The following is an 18,328-nucleotide window of genomic DNA, read 5'->3' on the forward strand; positions in this document are numbered from 1 at the left end:
TGTGGGCAATGCCATCAGGCCTCTGAGGAAGTTGAGGCGCCTGCTTATTCTCTTGGCTGTTGTGTTAACATGGATGGATCTGGACAGATTGTGAGATATCCATGTCCAACTAGCATACAATCGAGCAACATCCGTTTCTGGTGGGAACCTTTCATTCCCACCCAAAACATATACAGTTCTTCTGCTCGACCTGCTGAGTTCCTCCAGCAGAGTCCTTGCTGTTCCAGTGACTGAAGCCCAGCTTGTATTGCTTGTCTTTGTAACCTCAAGAGTCTTAGCATGCTTGACGAACAGTGCCCTCAGCCCACCACTGCCCCTTCCTCCATTCTGACCTCAACAGGGTCAGAACATCCTTCTGAAGTCTGGATGCAGAGCTCAGCCTGCTCCTGTTCACGCACGGCCAGATCCAGCTCCAACAGTGCCATCACATTTGCCGAAGACACAATAGTCATTCGTCTCATCAGTTGCACCACAAAGAAGAGGTGGGAAGTCTCATGAAATGGTGCGAGACAAGTCAAAGGAGAGGATCATGGACTTCAGGAGGACCAGGAACGACCACCCTCCACCACACATCAACAACTCTAGTAGAGAGAGTGGAGAGCACCAAGTTCCTTGGAATCCACTGAACTAGTGACCTATCATTTCACACAACATGTGCAAAGGTACTGTTTGTCTGTATGTGTGTGTGTGTGTGTGTGTGTGTTATGTCTGGTTGGGTGTCTGCGGAGAACACTGTTTTGTCAGGTTGTAGTTCTACAATCAGATAACAATAAACTGGACTTGTGAAACCAACACTAACAAGAGGCAAGCTAGGAGAGGGATCATTTATTCTGTTAGAAAATGAGAACATTCATTCGAACTTTTACACACATTGATTGTCTGCTTGTGATTCCAAAGCTCTTACTGTGATCGATTGTTATACCAGAAGTGGTATGGAAGGCATTTCCTGGTGTCGTTGGTGGCTTCAAATCTCAGCACTGATATCGGGCAGTAAATTCAACTGGACTTCTGCTGGAGATAGCCCCCATCGTTTGGACACTGCAGGACAAACCAAATATATCACAATGTTGACACAGGTCAGTATGTATCCACGAGTTACCCCTGGCAGACAAAAATAGAGCGGGATCATTAGTGTGAGGTGCTGGGATGGGATCCGGGATCTATGGTGGGTCACTCATTTATCATCTATATTAACAATTTGGATGAGATGTTTGTTGTCAATAATTGGAAGTGGAGTGAAAAGTTTCCACAGGATCCAGATCAATTGGGAAAATGGGCAAGAGAGTGGCAGATGGAATTTAATCTGGACAAGTTCAGTAATCCATTGTGGAAAGCTGAACCAGGGCAGGGCCGGGAGATACCTTGGGGCACCATTCACCAAAAGCATCAGCACAGGTGGATGGGATTTGGAAGAAGGCATATAGCACACTTGCCTTCACTGGCCGGGGCATTCGGTACAAGAGTTGGGGCATTATGCTAAATGCGAGTTAGGTCAGGTTAGAAAGTTATGGGGAGACATCTGGGGCAAGTTTTTTTTAATGAGAGTTATGGGTGCCTGAAATGCCTTGCCAGAGGTAGTGGTGGAAACTGGAACAATAGGGGCATTTAAGCACGTGGACTGAAGAAAAATAGAAGGGTACAAGGAAGGAAGCATTTAGATGTTTTGGGGGTATATAGGTTGGCCAACATGTTAGGCTGAAGGGCCTGCACTGTGCAGTAGTGTTCTATGCATCACAGTAAAGCCAAGACCAAAGCAGTTAAGACCAGAGGTTGGGTCTGTACCTGGAAGGTCCACCATAATGGGGCAGTCAGTGCTCAGAGCTGGAGCACAATATGATCTGGGATTTTGTGCAGGGCTGAAAGTGGAGCTGGAATCACCAATGCCTTGGCACTGAGACATTGGATCAAAGGGACCCAGCCGGCCCTCTCACTACATTAGATACTTAACTGCCACAATCGGATTGGTTGGCAAAGGGCCCTGATCGAACACATGGGGATGTCGGCCCAAATGGTCTTTGTCATGGTATCATTCTCTGAATCTTTCACCCAACTACAGAACCCATTCTGAAGTGGGCTCTATCAAGGCCCTTCACCACATCTTGTTGAGGAGCCTTGGCCAATCTTTTTTGAAGTCAGAAGGGATGGAGGTCTTTAGATTTAATTCCCAATGGCCCGATTCCACTCAGGAACTGTGAGGAAAATGGAGCAAACAGATGGAGCTCATCCACCTCCTGTCATCTTGGAAAGGATCTGGAACAGACTGTACTTTTGACTTAGGGGGGTGGTAGAGAAGCAATGAAGGGAGGAAGATGATAGGCCCAAAGGCACAGACCATCTTGGCCAGGCAAGGAATACCAAGTGAAGTCTGGCCAGGGACGCACTGTTTGTCCTGGGCTTAGGACCATGGAATTGGGGTGATGAATGTGGATGACAACAGTTTGAAACCCACTGCATGCAGTATGGCAAGCTGAAACTTGGCCACACAGCACAGTAGACTGCAAGGCTGAGAAATCAATATTAACAGATGGTTCACTGTACTCAAAGAAGGAAAATCAACTACCTCTGCCCTGAAGGTAAACTTGCAGGGTGAGCTGAATGCTGAAGGTGGAGAATGCAATGCTGGCATTCATTTCAAGAGGAATAGAATGGGAAAATGAATCAGTTCATGACTAAATGGCAGGACAGACTCAATGGGCTGAATGGCCTATTTCTGCTCCTGTCTTATAGACTTACTCCAGCCTATGAGAATCCATGCCTCCTCCAATTTAGTTTACTCAGAACTTCCCTTTGAAGTGACCCACTGAATCCACATCAACTGACAGCCCACCCACATCTTCACAGGGGAACAGAATTGGGTGACAATCACTGGCAACACCCACACCTCAACATGAATAGATCGCAGCAAGAGTTTACACCATCAAGACACAGGAGCAGAAAGAGGCCATTTAGCCCATCGAATCTGCCTACCATTCCATTATTTCCACACTCAGCTCACTATCCAGCCTTCTCCCCATAACCTTTGATGCCCTGGCCAATCAAGAACCTATCAATCTCTGCCTTAAATACACCCAATGACCCGACCTCCACAACCTAATGTGGCAACAAATTCCACAGATTCACAACCTTTTGGCTGAAGATATTCCTCTACATCTCTGTTCTAAGCAGATGCTCCTCAATCCTGAAGTTGTGCCCTCTTGTCGTGGATTCTCCCACCGTGGAAAACAACCTTTCTACATCTACTCTGTCCACACTTTTCAACATATGTTTAAATGAGATCCCCCCCCCCCATTCTCCTAAATTCCAAACACTCCTCATATAACCCTTTCATTTCCAGAATCATCCTCGTGAACCTCCTCTGAACTCTCTCCAACATCAGCACATACTTTCTTAAATGAGGAGCCCAAAACTGATCACAATCCTCCCCGTGAGGTCTCACCAGGGCCTGAAAAAGCCTCAACATCACATCCCTGTCATTCCTCTCGAAATGAACACCAGCATTGCATTTGCCGCCTCCCCCACTACCTCCAGCTGCAAGTCTACTTTCAGGCCATCCTGCCCAGGTCCCTTGACATCTGGGTATTTTTTCCCCATTTAGAAAATAGTCTGCTCATTTATTTCTTCTACCAAAGGTACATGACTGTACACTATGAATTTCATTAGGACCAGACAACAGTTTCACAGGAGTCTAGGAACAGTCAGGGACAATAGAATCACACTGCTCTGTTTCTCTGGGCCCAGCCTTGCAGTGGGTTTAATGGCATGGATACAGGCAGGATGTCTCCCCTTGCTGGGATCACAGTTCCACAATCATGATGTTGGCCATTCTGAATAGAGACAAGAAGAAATGTATTTGTCACAAAATGCCATACAGTGAGTACTGGTTCTTCTGCGAGCAGTCTTGAAGTGAATACACTTTTGCTTGAGGGGGAAGTAGCAAATGGTGAGAGGCCTTCCTGGAGACAACCTTTACCTTTCATGTGGTTAGAAGAGACCCTTCACCTCTTCAGTTTCAGGGTCCAAGTCAATGTCATAAAAGCAGGGCCGGGTTGGCAGTCCAGGCATGGTGCTCATCTGTAACACACACAGACTCTGTTAGTAGCCAATCCAATACAGAGATCAAAAGGGACAAAATGACTGGAGAGACTGCGATGTTGGAACCTGGGGCAGTAAACCATCTGCTGAAGAAGAATTCCCCATCTCCTCTCTCTCACCTCTCAGTCATGACGTTGGGCTTTGGCCTGAAACAGTAACCATTCGATTTTTCCCCCAAGGCTCGACCTGGACTTCCCCAAGCAGATGGTTTGTTGGAAGTGATGCCTGCCTGATGCAAGTACAAGCCAAAGGTGGGACATCACATTTGAACACTTCCTCTCCACCTACCTTCCCTACTCCCCAGGCACAAAGCCAAACTTCAGTCATCTTGGCATTCTACTTTCCTTCATCATTCACCATCCCCCAGAGAAGTATTGGGGGGGGGCGGGAGAGGGCTGGAGTTGCCGGAGAGATGCTGCTACCCAAATTCAAGTCTGTCATCAAGTGCTGTCTGTGTGGAGTTTGTATGTTGTGACCGTGTGGGTTTCTCCCGGGTGCCTCCCACATGTTGGTGAGCTAATTGTCTGCTGTAAGTTGCCCTTGAGCACAGGTAGAATCATATAGCAGGGGTTGACAAGAATGTGGAGAATAAAGTAAGATTAATAGTGTAGATGGGCGGTTGTTGTTCATTACAGACTCAATGGGCTGAAGGGCCTGTCCACATGCATTACGGCCATGCAGGCAGTGCTCCTGGAAGGCTGGTGATGATGGAGGAATTCACTGATCATATTTCAAAGATTATGAATGAAACACTGCTGGAGGCAGACAGGACCCGCAGAGGTAAGGAAACGTCGATATTTCAGGCCCAGGCCTCTCATCAGGGATTAATGAAGCAGATGATCTGGTGACTTCATTGTGAGGACATTTGCTGCTTTGTTTCTCACATTACACCAGCTACCAACAGCTGCTAATAACCTGCTCATGGGATCATTACAAGTCAGTGTGGAAACGGGCCTTCATCCCAACTTGCCCACTCTGACCAAAATGTCTCGTCCAAAACCAGCCATTCACAACCTTTTTTGACTGTGGCTCCCCTTGGATTGTTCTCAAAGTTTATGGGCCCCTTTCCCTGTGAAGCAGTCAAGTTTTGGTTTCTTCTGTACTTCTCTGACTGACAACATAAAAGAACATAAAAAATGTGTTACATGAGGTGAAAACACAACATGTTGTTTTAACAAAATGCATGTAGGGACCTTGTTGAAAATGGCTGCTCTAAACCTATCTTGTCTACATATCCGTCCAAATATTGCAATAGTACCTGCCTCATCCACCTCCTCCAGCAGCCGTTCCACACACCCACCATGTTTTTTTTTTTTTTTTTTTTTTTTTTTTTTAATTTTTTATTTTTCACACCATAAATCACAATAGCCATGATATACACTTTTTCTTTTCCACACATTTACAGTGACTTTTTCTCCCTCCCCCCTCCCTCCTCCCAAGCCACCCCCCCATCCCTCCCCCCTCTCATCCATTTTAGTTATACAATCTAGGTTGCATTAATTCAGTTAGACAATGTTGTCATTCAACAAAAATACACCAGAAATTCTACTGAGTCCATTTTTTTCTTCTCTTCTCCTTCCATCAACTTAGGTAATGTTTGTTCCCGGTAGGTTTTCGCTATTGTATTTAATGTAAGGCTCCCATACTTGTTCGAATATTTCGATATTATTTCTTAAACTATATGTTATTTTTTCTAATGGAATACATTTATTCATTTCTATATACCATTGTTGTATTTTCAAATTATCTTCCAATTTCCAGGTTGACATAATACATTTTTTTGCTACAGCTAGGGCTATCTTAACAAATCTTTTTTGTGCATCCTCCAAGTCAATTCCAAATTCTTTATTTTTTATGTTACTTAGGAGAAAGATCTCTGGATTCTTTGGTATATTGTTTTCTGTTATTTTATTTAATATCTGATTGAGATCATCCCAAAATTTTTCTACTCTCTCACATGTCCAGATTGCATGAATTGTTGTTCCCCTTTCTTTTTTACATCGAAAACATCTATCAGATACTGTTGGGTCCCATTTATTTAACTTTTGCGGTGTAATGTATAGTCTGTGTAACCAATTATATTGTATCATACGCAGCCTCGTATTTATTGTATTTCTCATCGTTCCAGAGCATAACTTCTCCCATGTTTCCTTTTTTATCTTTATATTTAAATCTTGTTCCCATTTTTGTTTAGTTTTACCATTTGTTTCCTCATTTTCCTTTTCTTGCAGTTTAATATACATATTTTTTATAAATCTTTTGATTAACATTGTATCTGTAATCACATATTCAAGGTTACTTCCCTCTGGTAAACTCAAGTTGCTTCCTAATTTATCTTTCAAGTAGGATCTCAGTTGGTAATATGCCAGCGCTGTATCTCCCGTTATATTGTACTTATCTCTCATTTGTTCAAAGGATAAGAATCTACTTCCTGAAAAACAATTTTCTATTCTTTTAATCCCTTTTTTTTCCCATTTTCTAAAGGCAAGGTTGTCTATTGTAAAAGGGAGTAGCTTATTTTGCGTCAATATTAGTTTTGGTATTTGGTAATTTATTTTATTTCTTTCTACATGTATCTTCTTCCATATATTGAGGAGATGGTGTAATACTGGAGAAGTTCTATGTTGTACCAATTTTTCGTCCCATTTATATAATATGTGTTCAGGTATCTTTTCCCCTATTTTATCTAATTCTAGTCTCGTCCAGTCTGGTTTTTCCCTTGTTTGATAAAAATCTGATAGGTACCTTAATTGTGCGGCTCTATAATAATTTTTGAAGTTTGGCAATTGTAAGCCTCCTTGTTTATACCATTCTGTTAATTTGTCTAGTGCTATCCTCGGTTTCCCCCCTCTCCATAAAAATCTCCTTATTATTTTCTTTAACTCTTTGAAGAATTTTTCTGTCAGTTGTATTGGCAATGCCTGAAATAAGTATAGTATCCTTGGAAAAATGTTCATTTTAATACAGTTTATCCTTCCTATCAGTGTTAGTGGTAGCTCTTTCCAATGCTCTAAATCGTCCTGTAGTTTTTTCATTAGTGGATTGTAATTGAGTTTATATAATTGGCCTAGATTTTTGTTTATTTGCACACCTAGGTATCTTATTGCCTGCGTTTGCCATCTGAATGGGGATTCCTCCTTAAATTTTGAGAAATCCGCGTTATTCATAGGCATTGCTTCACTTTTATTTACGTTTATCTTGTATCCCGACACTTCTCCATATTCCTTCAATTTCTTATATAGTTCTTTTATTGATAGTTCTGGTTCTGTTAAGTACACTATCACATCATCCGCAAACAGACTGAGTTTATATTCCCTGTCTTTTATTTTTATTCCTTTTATATTATTATCTCTTCTTATCGATTCTGCTAGTGGTTCTATAGCTAGCGCAAACAATAATGGTGATAGTGGGCATCCCTGCCGCGTTGACCTGCTTAAGTTAAATTGCTTTGATACATGTCCATTTACTGTCACTTTCGCTAACGGTCCCTTATATAATGCTTTAATCCAATTAATATACTTCTCCGGTAAACTGAATTTTTGCAATACTTTGAACAAGTAATTCCATTCTACTCTGTCGAAGGCCTTCTCTGCGTCTAAAGCAACTGCTACTGCCGGTGCTTTATTTCCTTCTACTGCATGAATTAAGTTAATAAATTTACAAATATTGTCTGTTGTGCGTCTTTTTTTGATAAATCCAGTTTGGTCTAAATTTACCATTTTCGGTACCTGTTCTGCTAATCTGTTCGCTAATAGTTTAGCTATTATCTTATAATCTGTGTTTAGCAAAGATATTGGTCTATATGACGCTGGTGAGAGTGGATCTTTCCCTTGTTTTAGTATCACTGTAATTATTGCTGTTTTACATGAATCTGGTAAGTTTTGTGTCTCATCAATCTGGTTGATTACATCCAGGAGGGGCGGTATTATTAGGTCTTTAAATGTTTTGTAGAATTCTATTGGGAGTCCATCCTCTCCTGGTGTCTTATTATTTGGTAAATTTTTTATTATCTCTTGTATTTCTACTGTTCCAAATGGTTCTGTTAATTTATTTTGTTCCTCTATTTGTAGTTTTGGTAGTTCAATTTTAGTCAAAAATTCATCTATTTTCCCTTCTTTCCCTTCGTTTTCGGTTCGGTATAATTGTTCATAGAATTCTCTGAAGTTTTCCTTAATTTCTTTTGGATTATATGTAATTTGTTTGTCTTTTTTCCTTGTTGCCAATACCGTTTTCTTAGTTTGCTCTGTCTTAAGCTGCCATGCTAGGATTTTGTGTGTTTTTTCCCCTAGTTCATAATATTTCTGTTTTGTCTTCATTATATTCTTCTCCACCTTATATGTTTGTAATGTTTCATATTTTATTTTTTTATCCGCCAATTCTCTTCTTTTGGTTGTATCTTCCTTTATTGCTAATTTTTTTTCTATGTTTATTATTTCCCTTTCCAACTGCTCTGTTTCCTGATTATAGTCCTTCTTCATCTTGGTTGCATAACTTATTATTTGCCCTCTAATGAATGCTTTCATTGCGTCCCATAGTATAAACTTATCTTCCACTGATTCCGTATTTACTTCAAAGTACATTTTTAATTGTTTTTCAATAAATTCTCTAAAATCCTGTCTTTTAAGTAGCATGGGGTTTAATCTCCATCTATACATTCTTGGAGGGATGTCTTCTAGCTCTATTGCCAATAACAGGGGTGAGTGGTCCGATAATAGTCTAGCTTTATATTCCGTTTTCCTAACTCTCCCTTGTATGTGGGCTGATAACAGGAATAGGTCTATCCTTGAGTATGTTTTATGTCTAGTCGAGTAGTATGAGTATTCCTTTTCTTTTGGGTTTTGTTTCCTCCATATGTCCACAAGTTTCATTTCTTGCATTGATTTAATTATAAATTTGGTTACTTTGTTCTTCCTGTTAATTTTTTTCCCCGTTTTATCCATATTTGGATCCAAATTCAGATTGAAATCCCCTCCTATTAGTATGTTCCCTTGCGTATTAGCTACCTTCAAAAAGATATCTTGCATAAACTTTTGATCTTCTTCGTTAGGTGAATATATATTAAGTAGATTCCAAAGCTCTGAATATATCTGACATTTTATCATAACATATCTCCCTGCTGGATCTATTATTTCCTCTTCTATTTTAAATGGCACATTTTTGCTAATTAATATAGCCACTCCTCTTGCTTTTGAATTATACGATGCTGCTGTTACATGTCCTACCCAATCTCTCTTTAATTTCTTGTGCTCCAATTCAGTTAAATGTGTTTCTTGGACAAATGCTATATCTATTTTTTCCTTTTTCAGTAAATTTAGTAGTTTCTTCCTTTTAATTTGGTTATGTATTCCATTAATATTTAGAGTCATATAGTTCAGCGTAGCCATTTTATATTTTGTTTATCTTCTCTTTCCGTTTTTCCATCATTACCTTTCCTCCTTTTCCATTTCTGTTTTCTTATTTTCAACTCTTTACCAGACAACATTCCTACAACATCCAACATTTTCCTTATTCTCCTATTTCTATCTTCTTTATCCCCAATCTCCCCTTCCCCTCCTGAGTTGCCCTTTATCCCTTGTCGGACAACCACATCTCCCCTCTCCATTTGGATTTGCGAATCCACTCGCAAGCGTCAACTGATTTTGCAGTGACCGCTCTTTTCCCCCCACCCAGCCCCCCCCAGAAAAGATTTCGTTTTTTATATGTCACAAAGGTCACTCTTTTAGTTCCCTCCTTATTCTCTCTATTCCATTACCTTCCCTTATTAATTCTTGTCTATACTTTCTATGTTTTCCTCTAATTACAGATACTTTCACATATGCCCGTTGTCTCTATTCACTCTTATACCTCTTTACCCGCATACATATCAATCGTGGTCATTTTTACCCTCCTTACCCGTCTTCATCCCTCAGTCTATTTTTGTCTTTACCCACATACATATCAATCGTGATAATTTTTGCTCTCATTACCCGTCTTCATCCCTCAGTCTATTTTTGTAATTGTTCTGCAAATTTTCGTGCTTCTTCTGGATCCGAGAATAGTCTGTTTTGTTGTCCTGGAATAAATATTTTCAATACCGCAGGATGCTTCAGTGTAAATTTATATCCTTTCTTCCATAAAATCGCTTTTGCTGCATTGAACTCTTTTCTCTTCTTTAGGAGTTCAAAGCTTATATCTGGATAAATGAAGATTTTTTGCCCTTTGTACTCCAGTGGTTTGTTGCCCTCTCTTACTTTTTCCATTGTCTTCTCCAGCACCTTTTCTCTTGTAGTATATCTTAGGAATTTTACTACAATAGATCTTGGTTTTTGTTGTGGTTGTGGTTTAGGGGCCAATGCTCTATGTGCCCTTTCTATTTCCATTTCTTGCTGTAGTTCTGGACATCCTAGGGCCTTAGGGATCCATTCTTTTATAAACTCCCTCATATTCTTGCCTTCTACATCTTCCTTAAGGCCCACTATCTTTATGTTATTTCTTCTGTTATAATTTTCCATTATATCTATTTTTTGGGCTAGTAATTCTTGTGTCTCTTTAGTTTTTTTATTAGATTCCTCCAATTTCTTTTTTAAGTCTTCTACCTCCATTTCTGCTGCTATTGCCCGTTCTTCCATCTTGTCCATTTTTTTCCCCATTTCTGTTAAGGTCATATCCATTTTATTTATTTTCTTTTCTGTGTTGTTTATTCTTCTTCTTAAATCATTGAATTCCTGTGTTTGCCATTCTTTAAATGACTCCATGTATCCTCTAACAAGAGCAAGTACCTCCTTTACCTTGCCTATCTTTTCTTCTTCTATTTCCCTGTACTCTTCCTCTTCCTCTTCTTCTTCCTCTAGGTTGACCATCTGTTGTTTCTTTGCTGCCCTTTCCTCCTCTTCTTTCTTGTTTCCATTGTCTTCTGTGGTGTCTTCTTGCTGCAGGTGTTCTGCAGCTGTCGTTGCCGGCTGTGGAGATCGACTCCCCAGCTGGTCCCCCCTCCCGTCGGTGTGTTTTTTTGTATGCGCATCGCGCATGCGCGAGGAGTCGCGCATGCGCGGTTGCGCACTTTCACTCGGCTCTGTGAGCCATTGTTGTAGTTCTCTTTCTACCGACCTGAGGTAGTGGGGTCTTCTCTCCACAGCGGGCCTCTTCGGACAGGTAAGGCCTTCACCTTTTTCCTCCGTTGTCTTCTCTTCCTCTCTTCTTTCCGTTGATTTTGATTTTTCTCCTTTTGTCTCCATCTTCTTTCCACCTTTATATTCACTTTTCTTTAACTTGTATTTCTGTGCCTTTGTATTTTCTCTCGTTTTTCCCGACTTTTCTGGAGAGGGCTGGAGTTCACCGTCCGGCCACTACTCCATCACGTCACACCCACCATGTTAAAAAAAAAAAAAAAAAAAAAAATCACCCCCTCAGGTTCCTGTTTAATCTCTCTTCCCCCCCCCCCCACCTCACCTCAAACCTACGACTTCTGGTTATTTATTCCCCTACTCTGGCCAAGGGACTGTGTGTTCACCTGATCTATTCCTCTCATTATTTTGTACATTTATTTGTAACATTAATAATTTAATAACATTATTGTACAGGGGAGGCCAGAGAGAGGATGACGACTACATATAACCATTTACGGAGCGGAAACAGGCCATGTTGGCCTTTCGAGTCCGCACGAACCAGCTAAGTGCCAGGAGCTCTTCCAATGTATCAAATTATCGCTGGGCTGGGACTTGTGTGAAATGTTAACTGTGACCATTCAGTCCCTCCTGTCTGTACCAAGTGATTACGGTGATAATCCCATTTTACCAAAATGAGAATTCTTTGCTCCCCAATACAATCACTCACCGTCGGACCTGCCCCCTCCCCCTTGGGCATCACTAGCATCTTGTTTGACTCACACTAGTGAATCTCCTCCAGCCCCTGGCTGCGCATCTCGACTTTTCTTCAATAAAATAAAGAGGTGAAAATCAAGGATGTTCACACCATGTTACCTTGCCTCCCTTCTCAGATTATTGGTGTTTATGTAACAAGGGCAAGTTCATAGATATTGGAATGAGGCAGATAGTGAAGGCAGATGTCACTCAAAGCCAGCAACACTGCATTATTCAATTAGTTCTGTCCACAACTGATAAAAATTTCAAAGTGAACAAAATTCTGGACAGCACAGCCTTGTGTGGTGTGAGGTGAAGGATTACTTGATGAATGGGGAAGGCTAAGAATGGACAGCATTGGTGAGAGTCAGTACACGGCAGGGGTGACTCGACTCTTCATGGTAAGGTGACACCCAGGCTGGAGAAATGATTGGTGTGCACTGTGTTCCAGTCTGGACAGCTGTCTCACTCTGGCATTCTTAGCAACCACCAGCACCCTACCTCCCACAGCTTTTGCTTGAGCCAGGATAATTCTGTGCAGCAAATTACACTGTAACTTAAACTTTGTGCTTCAAGCCATTTAAATTGCAGCTCTTTGGTCTATCTATCCCGTTAGGGTTGTGAAACCAACCAGCATCATAACGGGCATCGGACTTCACTCCATCGAGGACATCTACAAGACGGGGTGTCTCAAGAAAGCAGCCTCTATCCTCAAGGTCCATCCCCACCTGGGCCATGCCATCTTCACATCTACCATCAGGAAGGAGGTACAGTAGTCTAAAGATGAACACCCAGCGGCACAAGAACAGTTTCTTCCCCTCCGCCATCAGATTTCTGGGTGGACAATGAACCACAGATACTCCCTCACTTTCTCTTCTTTTGGCACTAATAAGCGTATACAGAGCCGTTGTCATACCCACACTCCTGTTCGGCTCCGAATCATGGGTCCTCTACCGGCACCACCTACGGCTCCTAGAACGCTTCCACCAGCGTTGTCTCCGCTCCATCCTCAACATCCATTGGAGCGCTCACACCCCTAACGTCGAGGTACTCGAGATGGCAGAGGTCGACAGCATCGAGTCCACGCTGCTGAAGATCCAGCTGCGCTGGATGGGTCACGTCTCCAGAATGGAGGACCATCGCCTTCCCAAGATCGTATTATATGGCGAGCTCTCCACTGGCCACCGTGACAGAGGTGCACCAAAGAAAAGGTACAAGGACTGCCTAAAGAAATCTCTTGGTGCCTGCCACATTGACCACCGCCAGTGGGCTGATAACGCCTCAAACCATGCATCTTGGCGCCTCACAGTTTGGCGGGCAGCAGCCTCCTTTGAAGAAGACCGCAGAGCCCACCTCACTGACAAAAGGCAAAGGAGGAAAAACCCAACACCCAACCCCAACCAACCAATTTTCCCTTGCAACCGCTGCAATCGTGTCTGCCTGTCCCGCATCGGACTGGTCAGCCACAAACGAGCCTGCAGCTGACGTGGACTTTTTACCCCCTCCATAAATCTTCGTCCGCGAAGCCAAGCCAAAAAAGAAGAGTTTTTTAAAAACGTAATTTATAGCAATATTTGATCTGTGATGCTGCCACAAAACAACGCATTTTGTGACACGTTCACTACAATAAATTCTGATTCTAGGAAAACTAACATTCTCGGTGTGTCAAGCTGGTTAACGACTTGCTTTGTTGTGCAGTGTGATAATACCGAATGCAAGAAAGATCAAGCTCATCAGTATTTGCAAACCACCCATTCCAGCCCATGTTTTTTCACTCCACGCTCACACTAGTCAACTTTCAATAAAATCAACACAAGACTTTCATCAGAATTGATCTGTCAGTCAAGGAAGCCTTTACAACCAGGTTGATGGAGAGCCTGGTGTTGGGACATTTACCAAGGCGGGGTCTCAAGAAAAGGGAGGAAATAAATCAGCACTTAGCAGGCCAGGCAGCTGCTGCAGGGAGAGAAACAGAGTTAATGTTTCAGGTTAGAGACGCAGAAATCTGCAGACACTGGAATCTGAGGCAAAAACAATTAGCTGGAGCAACTCAGTGGGAGAAAAATAAATTGTTAACGTTTTCGGTAAAAAATCTCCATTGAGACTGATTCATCCGAAGTGAGGGAGCAAGTGTAGCACCCACACCCCCTCCCTCACCACTATTCGGGGCCCGACTCTTGTACCCACACCCCCTCCCTCACCACTATTCGGGGTCCCAGACTCTTGCACCCACACCCTCTCCCTCACCACTATTCGGGGCCCAACTTCTGATTGAGGCTCAGGTACTACTGTGCCTGTGTACTACATCACCTGCATATGATGACATCCATGAGGAGGGGGTGGGGGCAAGGCTTGGGAACAAAAATGTGGACATGGGGAAAACATCAGAGCTTTCTATTTTAAGTGTTATGTCTTTAGTTGTCACAAAATACTTGGTACAGTCAGAAGGGTTCTTTTGCAAACAGACCAAATGGAAACGTATCCAAGAATGAGCAAGGCTTGATGCCGAGGACAAGTCTGCTTGCGCATTTAGAAGGATGAACATCTGATCAGATGTGTCTGCTTCACATGAAGCTCACTCAACTAACTGGGCTGCATGGTTAGCACAGCAGCTAGTACAATGCTGTAACAGCACCAGTGATTGGGACAGGAATTTGAATCCCGTGCTGACTAAGGAGTTTGTACGTTCTCCCAGTGTCTGTGTGAGCTTCCTCCTGGGGCTCCGGTCTCCTCTCACCGATCAAAACATACTGGGGTTATGGGTTAATTGGGTGGCACGGGCTCATGGGCCAAATTGGCCTATTTCCATGCTGTGTTTATAAATTTAAAATAAAACGGGGTGACTTTAACATTTATTTATTTATTTATCTCAAAAAACTCTTTACAGCATGTTAGAAGCTGAATCCAGCCAGTTAAACCTGCGCCATCCAACTACAGCCCAATTAACGAGAACCCTTGTGCGTTTTAAAGGGTGGGAGGAAACTGGAGCTCCTGGAGGAAACCCATGCAGATACAGGGAGCACATACCTCGCAGACAATGTCAGATTTGAACAGGGCGCTTGCATTATACTCTCTGACCTGACCTCTCGAGGTAGAAGATTAGGTTGCTATTGAACACCCACAGCTGCTGATCTATCTCCAGCACACGGTTCTTTCCATCTAAAGGATGTAATCAACTCAGCTGATATCAGTGGATTGCTGGGTGTTTACCAGCCCCTTTGCTCATTAATGATATAATTACATGCACTGACACCACTAAAGTGGATAGAATAAATGTCAACAGATTGAAGAATGATACAAAAACAGGAGATTTCAATGCTGCACATGGATTGAAGAAACAACAGATCATTCAACCCTGAGTTCATCCTCACTTCAACAAGATCAGAGCTGATCCCAACATAAACTCCATCTTTCTGCAGTCAGAGATGTATGGTACAGAAGTAGGCCCTTCAGCCCGCTAGCCCTGTGTTGACCTGAGGCCAATCTACACTAACCCCAAGAGTCTGCATTAGGCCCATTGAAGTTTGTCTAAATGTAGTGACTCCATCAGTTTCCACCACCTCTTCTGGCATCAAGTTCAAGCTCCAGTTTATTATCATCAGACAGAACATTTACAACCAGACGAAACAGCGTTTTTCTAGTAAAAACACAGGAGTGTTGGAAGAACAGCAGCAGCAGGACATGCAGCGTGGATGAAAGGCAAAGATATATCACTGACGTAGCAGACCTGAGCCCTTCTTCAAGGTATGAGTAAAAAGGCTGGGGAGAAGACAAGAAAGGGCAGGGGGAGGAGTACAGACCAACAGACAAAAGGGGTTAATTAGATATGGACAAAATAGAGGAGAAAGGAGAGCAATGACTAGGGGGGGGGGGGTTGGCTCTGTGGAAGCAGAGCTGGGAGAAAAGGAGAAAAGGATTTCTCAACTAGCCATTCTCAACCTTTTTTCGGCTACGGCTCCCCAAGGACTTTGCTCACAGTTTACGGGCCCCCTTCCCTGTGAAGCAGTCAAGCCTTGTTTTTTTCCCCTACTTCTCCCCTAACAACTGCACAAAAGACAAAAAATATTCATTTATGTGAAGGGGAAAAAAAGACTGTCACTTAAATGGGCTGTGGCCTCCAGGGAGGTTGTAAGGACCCTCCACCCCCACCCCCCCCCACGTGCACACACACCTCCTCCGCACGCACACACGCATCTCTCTCTCTCTCACAGCACACATTAATCACAAACATAAAAATATAACATAAAATAAAAATGTTGAATTACTGCAGAATGATTTAATAAGAGACCCAAGGTTACTGTTCATAGAGTTCCTATCCTAGTCAGCTCTTTCAGTGCCCAAAATTGATGGAGCTGAGTCATCCAGGGTTGCTTGGGATAGGGAATTCTGAAGATTCACAATCTCAAGTGAAGAACTTTCTCCCAAATCCAAATGTCCCCCCCACCCCTACCCCACAGTGTGCCCTGTTGCAGACTCTCCAGCCTGGGGTAAGTGCATTGAAATGTGTTTTTAATACTTCAACCTGCCTGGTGAGTCTACTTTCCTGCTGTGCATACATATTAACATTCTGGGATCCTTACGAATCCTGTCCAAGTCTCTGCCTTTAGAGGATCAAAAGACCACACAAATTGCCTCAATTAAATCACCTCATAACCACCTGATCTCGAGGGACGAGAGATCCAGCCTTGGCCATTGGATACTCACTGTGCCTACCAGCGGGTACAGGAACCCAGCACCAACACTTGCCCGCACGTCCCGGATTGGCAGGACAAACCCAGTTGGTGCTCCCTTCTTTTCTGGCTCGTGAGACAACGACAGGTGAGTTTTGGCCATGCAGATGGGCAGACCTGCGAATCCCTGAAATAAAACAAACAGGAATGAGTCTTGGCCGTGCAGATGGGCAGACCTGTGAATCCCTGAAATAAAACAAACAGGACCCTCTCAAAGGAAGTGTCACTCCTAAATCCAAGTGTGGCCCCTCCATTTAACATCTGCACCTTACGGATGGTAAATCTGAGGGATTTGTTGCCGCAGGTGGTTGTCTAGGCCAGGTCAATGGGTGTATTTAAGGCAGAGATTGACAGGTTCTTGATTAGCCAGGGCATCAGGGAGAAGGTTGGGCAGTGAGGCTGAGTGGGAGAATGGATCAGTTCATAAATAAATTGTAGGGCAGACTCAATGGGCTGAAGAGCCTTTTTCGGCTCCTATGTTTTATGGCCATAATTCCCACCTTTATTGAGTGAACAGCATCAAAAAATTGTCATTGTCAGATCCATAGGAGACAATGACAGGAATTCTGGTTAAGTTCCAGCCGTGAGAGGAATGGTAACGCAGCTCAGACCATCACACAAACCTCCTCCCCTGCATCAGCACCTTGCGTTGCCTTGGAAAAGCAGCCAACACATTGAAAGACTCAAGCCAACCCAGCCACACTTTCTTCATTCCCAAACAAGATCCATGAATGCGAGAAACATTCAAGGACAGTTTGTTTTATCAGACTTCTAAATGAACCTCACACCAGGAGAGCAATGTTGCCCTTGCTCTGTTCTAACTGATCTCTCTCTGTAACTCTGCACTCTATATTATGTATGAGTTAACAAACTGGATTGCTTGCAAAACAAACTTTCCCACTTGATCTCAGTGCACACTGCAATAAACTGAAACTTGGCAGCTTCCCCCACCCCCCCCCCCCCCGCCACCCCCATACAGCGTCAGCGCTGAAAGGATGTGACATTGGTTAAAAGCAGAGCTTTCATGATATATCTTGTCGGAGAGAAATGGATTGGACATTGAGGTGCTGATTAGCAGTGGGGGACAGACAGATGAGGTTCACTCCACATACAGTAAAGAATCAGAAATGCTGGGGTAACTCAGCAAGTCTCACAGCGTCCATAGGAGGTAAAGGCATTTACTTCATTTCAGGCCTGAGCCCTGCTTCAGGTGAAGCGTTTCACTCATATAACCAAGACAAAGGAGATGGTGATACATCTGGAGGTGGAGGTAGAGGCTTCACACACTGTGCTTGGTGATGGGCTTGGCCATTCTAACTTGTCTTTATTCCCATTCCTTACCATGTGAGCATCAGCCAAGAATGATTGAACTCCCATTGGACAGACTGGTGATTGAACCCCAACTTCTACCTTGCCACAGGCAGACGTTGGATTCAAGGCAAAGTCTGCAGTGAAACAGTCAACACAGAATGCAAAGGAGGGATAGAAGTTGGCGGCTACGGCTCCCATGTGTGGAACATCCCACACTGCCCTGGGGTTGTCCTGAAAAAGGAAGACGGAACCTTGATCAGTGCCATTCGATTGGGAAGAGAGCTTGGCAGATAGAGGCTGACAGTGGGTAGAGAATTTCCACAGAGTAAGTTATTTAGGATGTCACTGGTCACGGAG

The 18,328-nt window shown here is 43.1% G+C and overlaps 1 protein-coding gene across 6 annotated transcripts in view; it reads right to left on the reverse strand.

Moving 5' to 3' along the window:
- Window positions 1-810: 810 nt before the first annotated feature.
- mthfd1b (methylenetetrahydrofolate dehydrogenase (NADP+ dependent) 1b) overlaps window positions 811-18,328 on the reverse strand; it is a 106,738-nt gene continuing 89,220 nt past the window's right edge. For all 6 annotated transcript variants that reach the window (XM_069915781.1, XM_069915778.1, XM_069915780.1 and 3 more), the window contains 3 exons: window positions 16,635-16,787; window positions 3,971-4,071; window positions 811-1,038 (listed from right to left, as the gene is read on the reverse strand). In XM_069915781.1, the coding sequence (XP_069771882.1) occupies window positions 3,982-4,071; window positions 16,635-16,787 (243 nt within the window). In that variant the 3' untranslated portion in view covers window positions 811-1,038; window positions 3,971-3,981. The remainder of the gene's footprint in view (window positions 1,039-3,970; window positions 4,072-16,634; window positions 16,788-18,328) is intronic.

This window comes from Narcine bancroftii, chromosome 2 (assembly GCF_036971445.1).
Source record: "Narcine bancroftii isolate sNarBan1 chromosome 2, sNarBan1.hap1, whole genome shotgun sequence".
NCBI classification, from domain to species: domain Eukaryota; kingdom Metazoa; phylum Chordata; class Chondrichthyes; order Torpediniformes; family Narcinidae; genus Narcine; species Narcine bancroftii.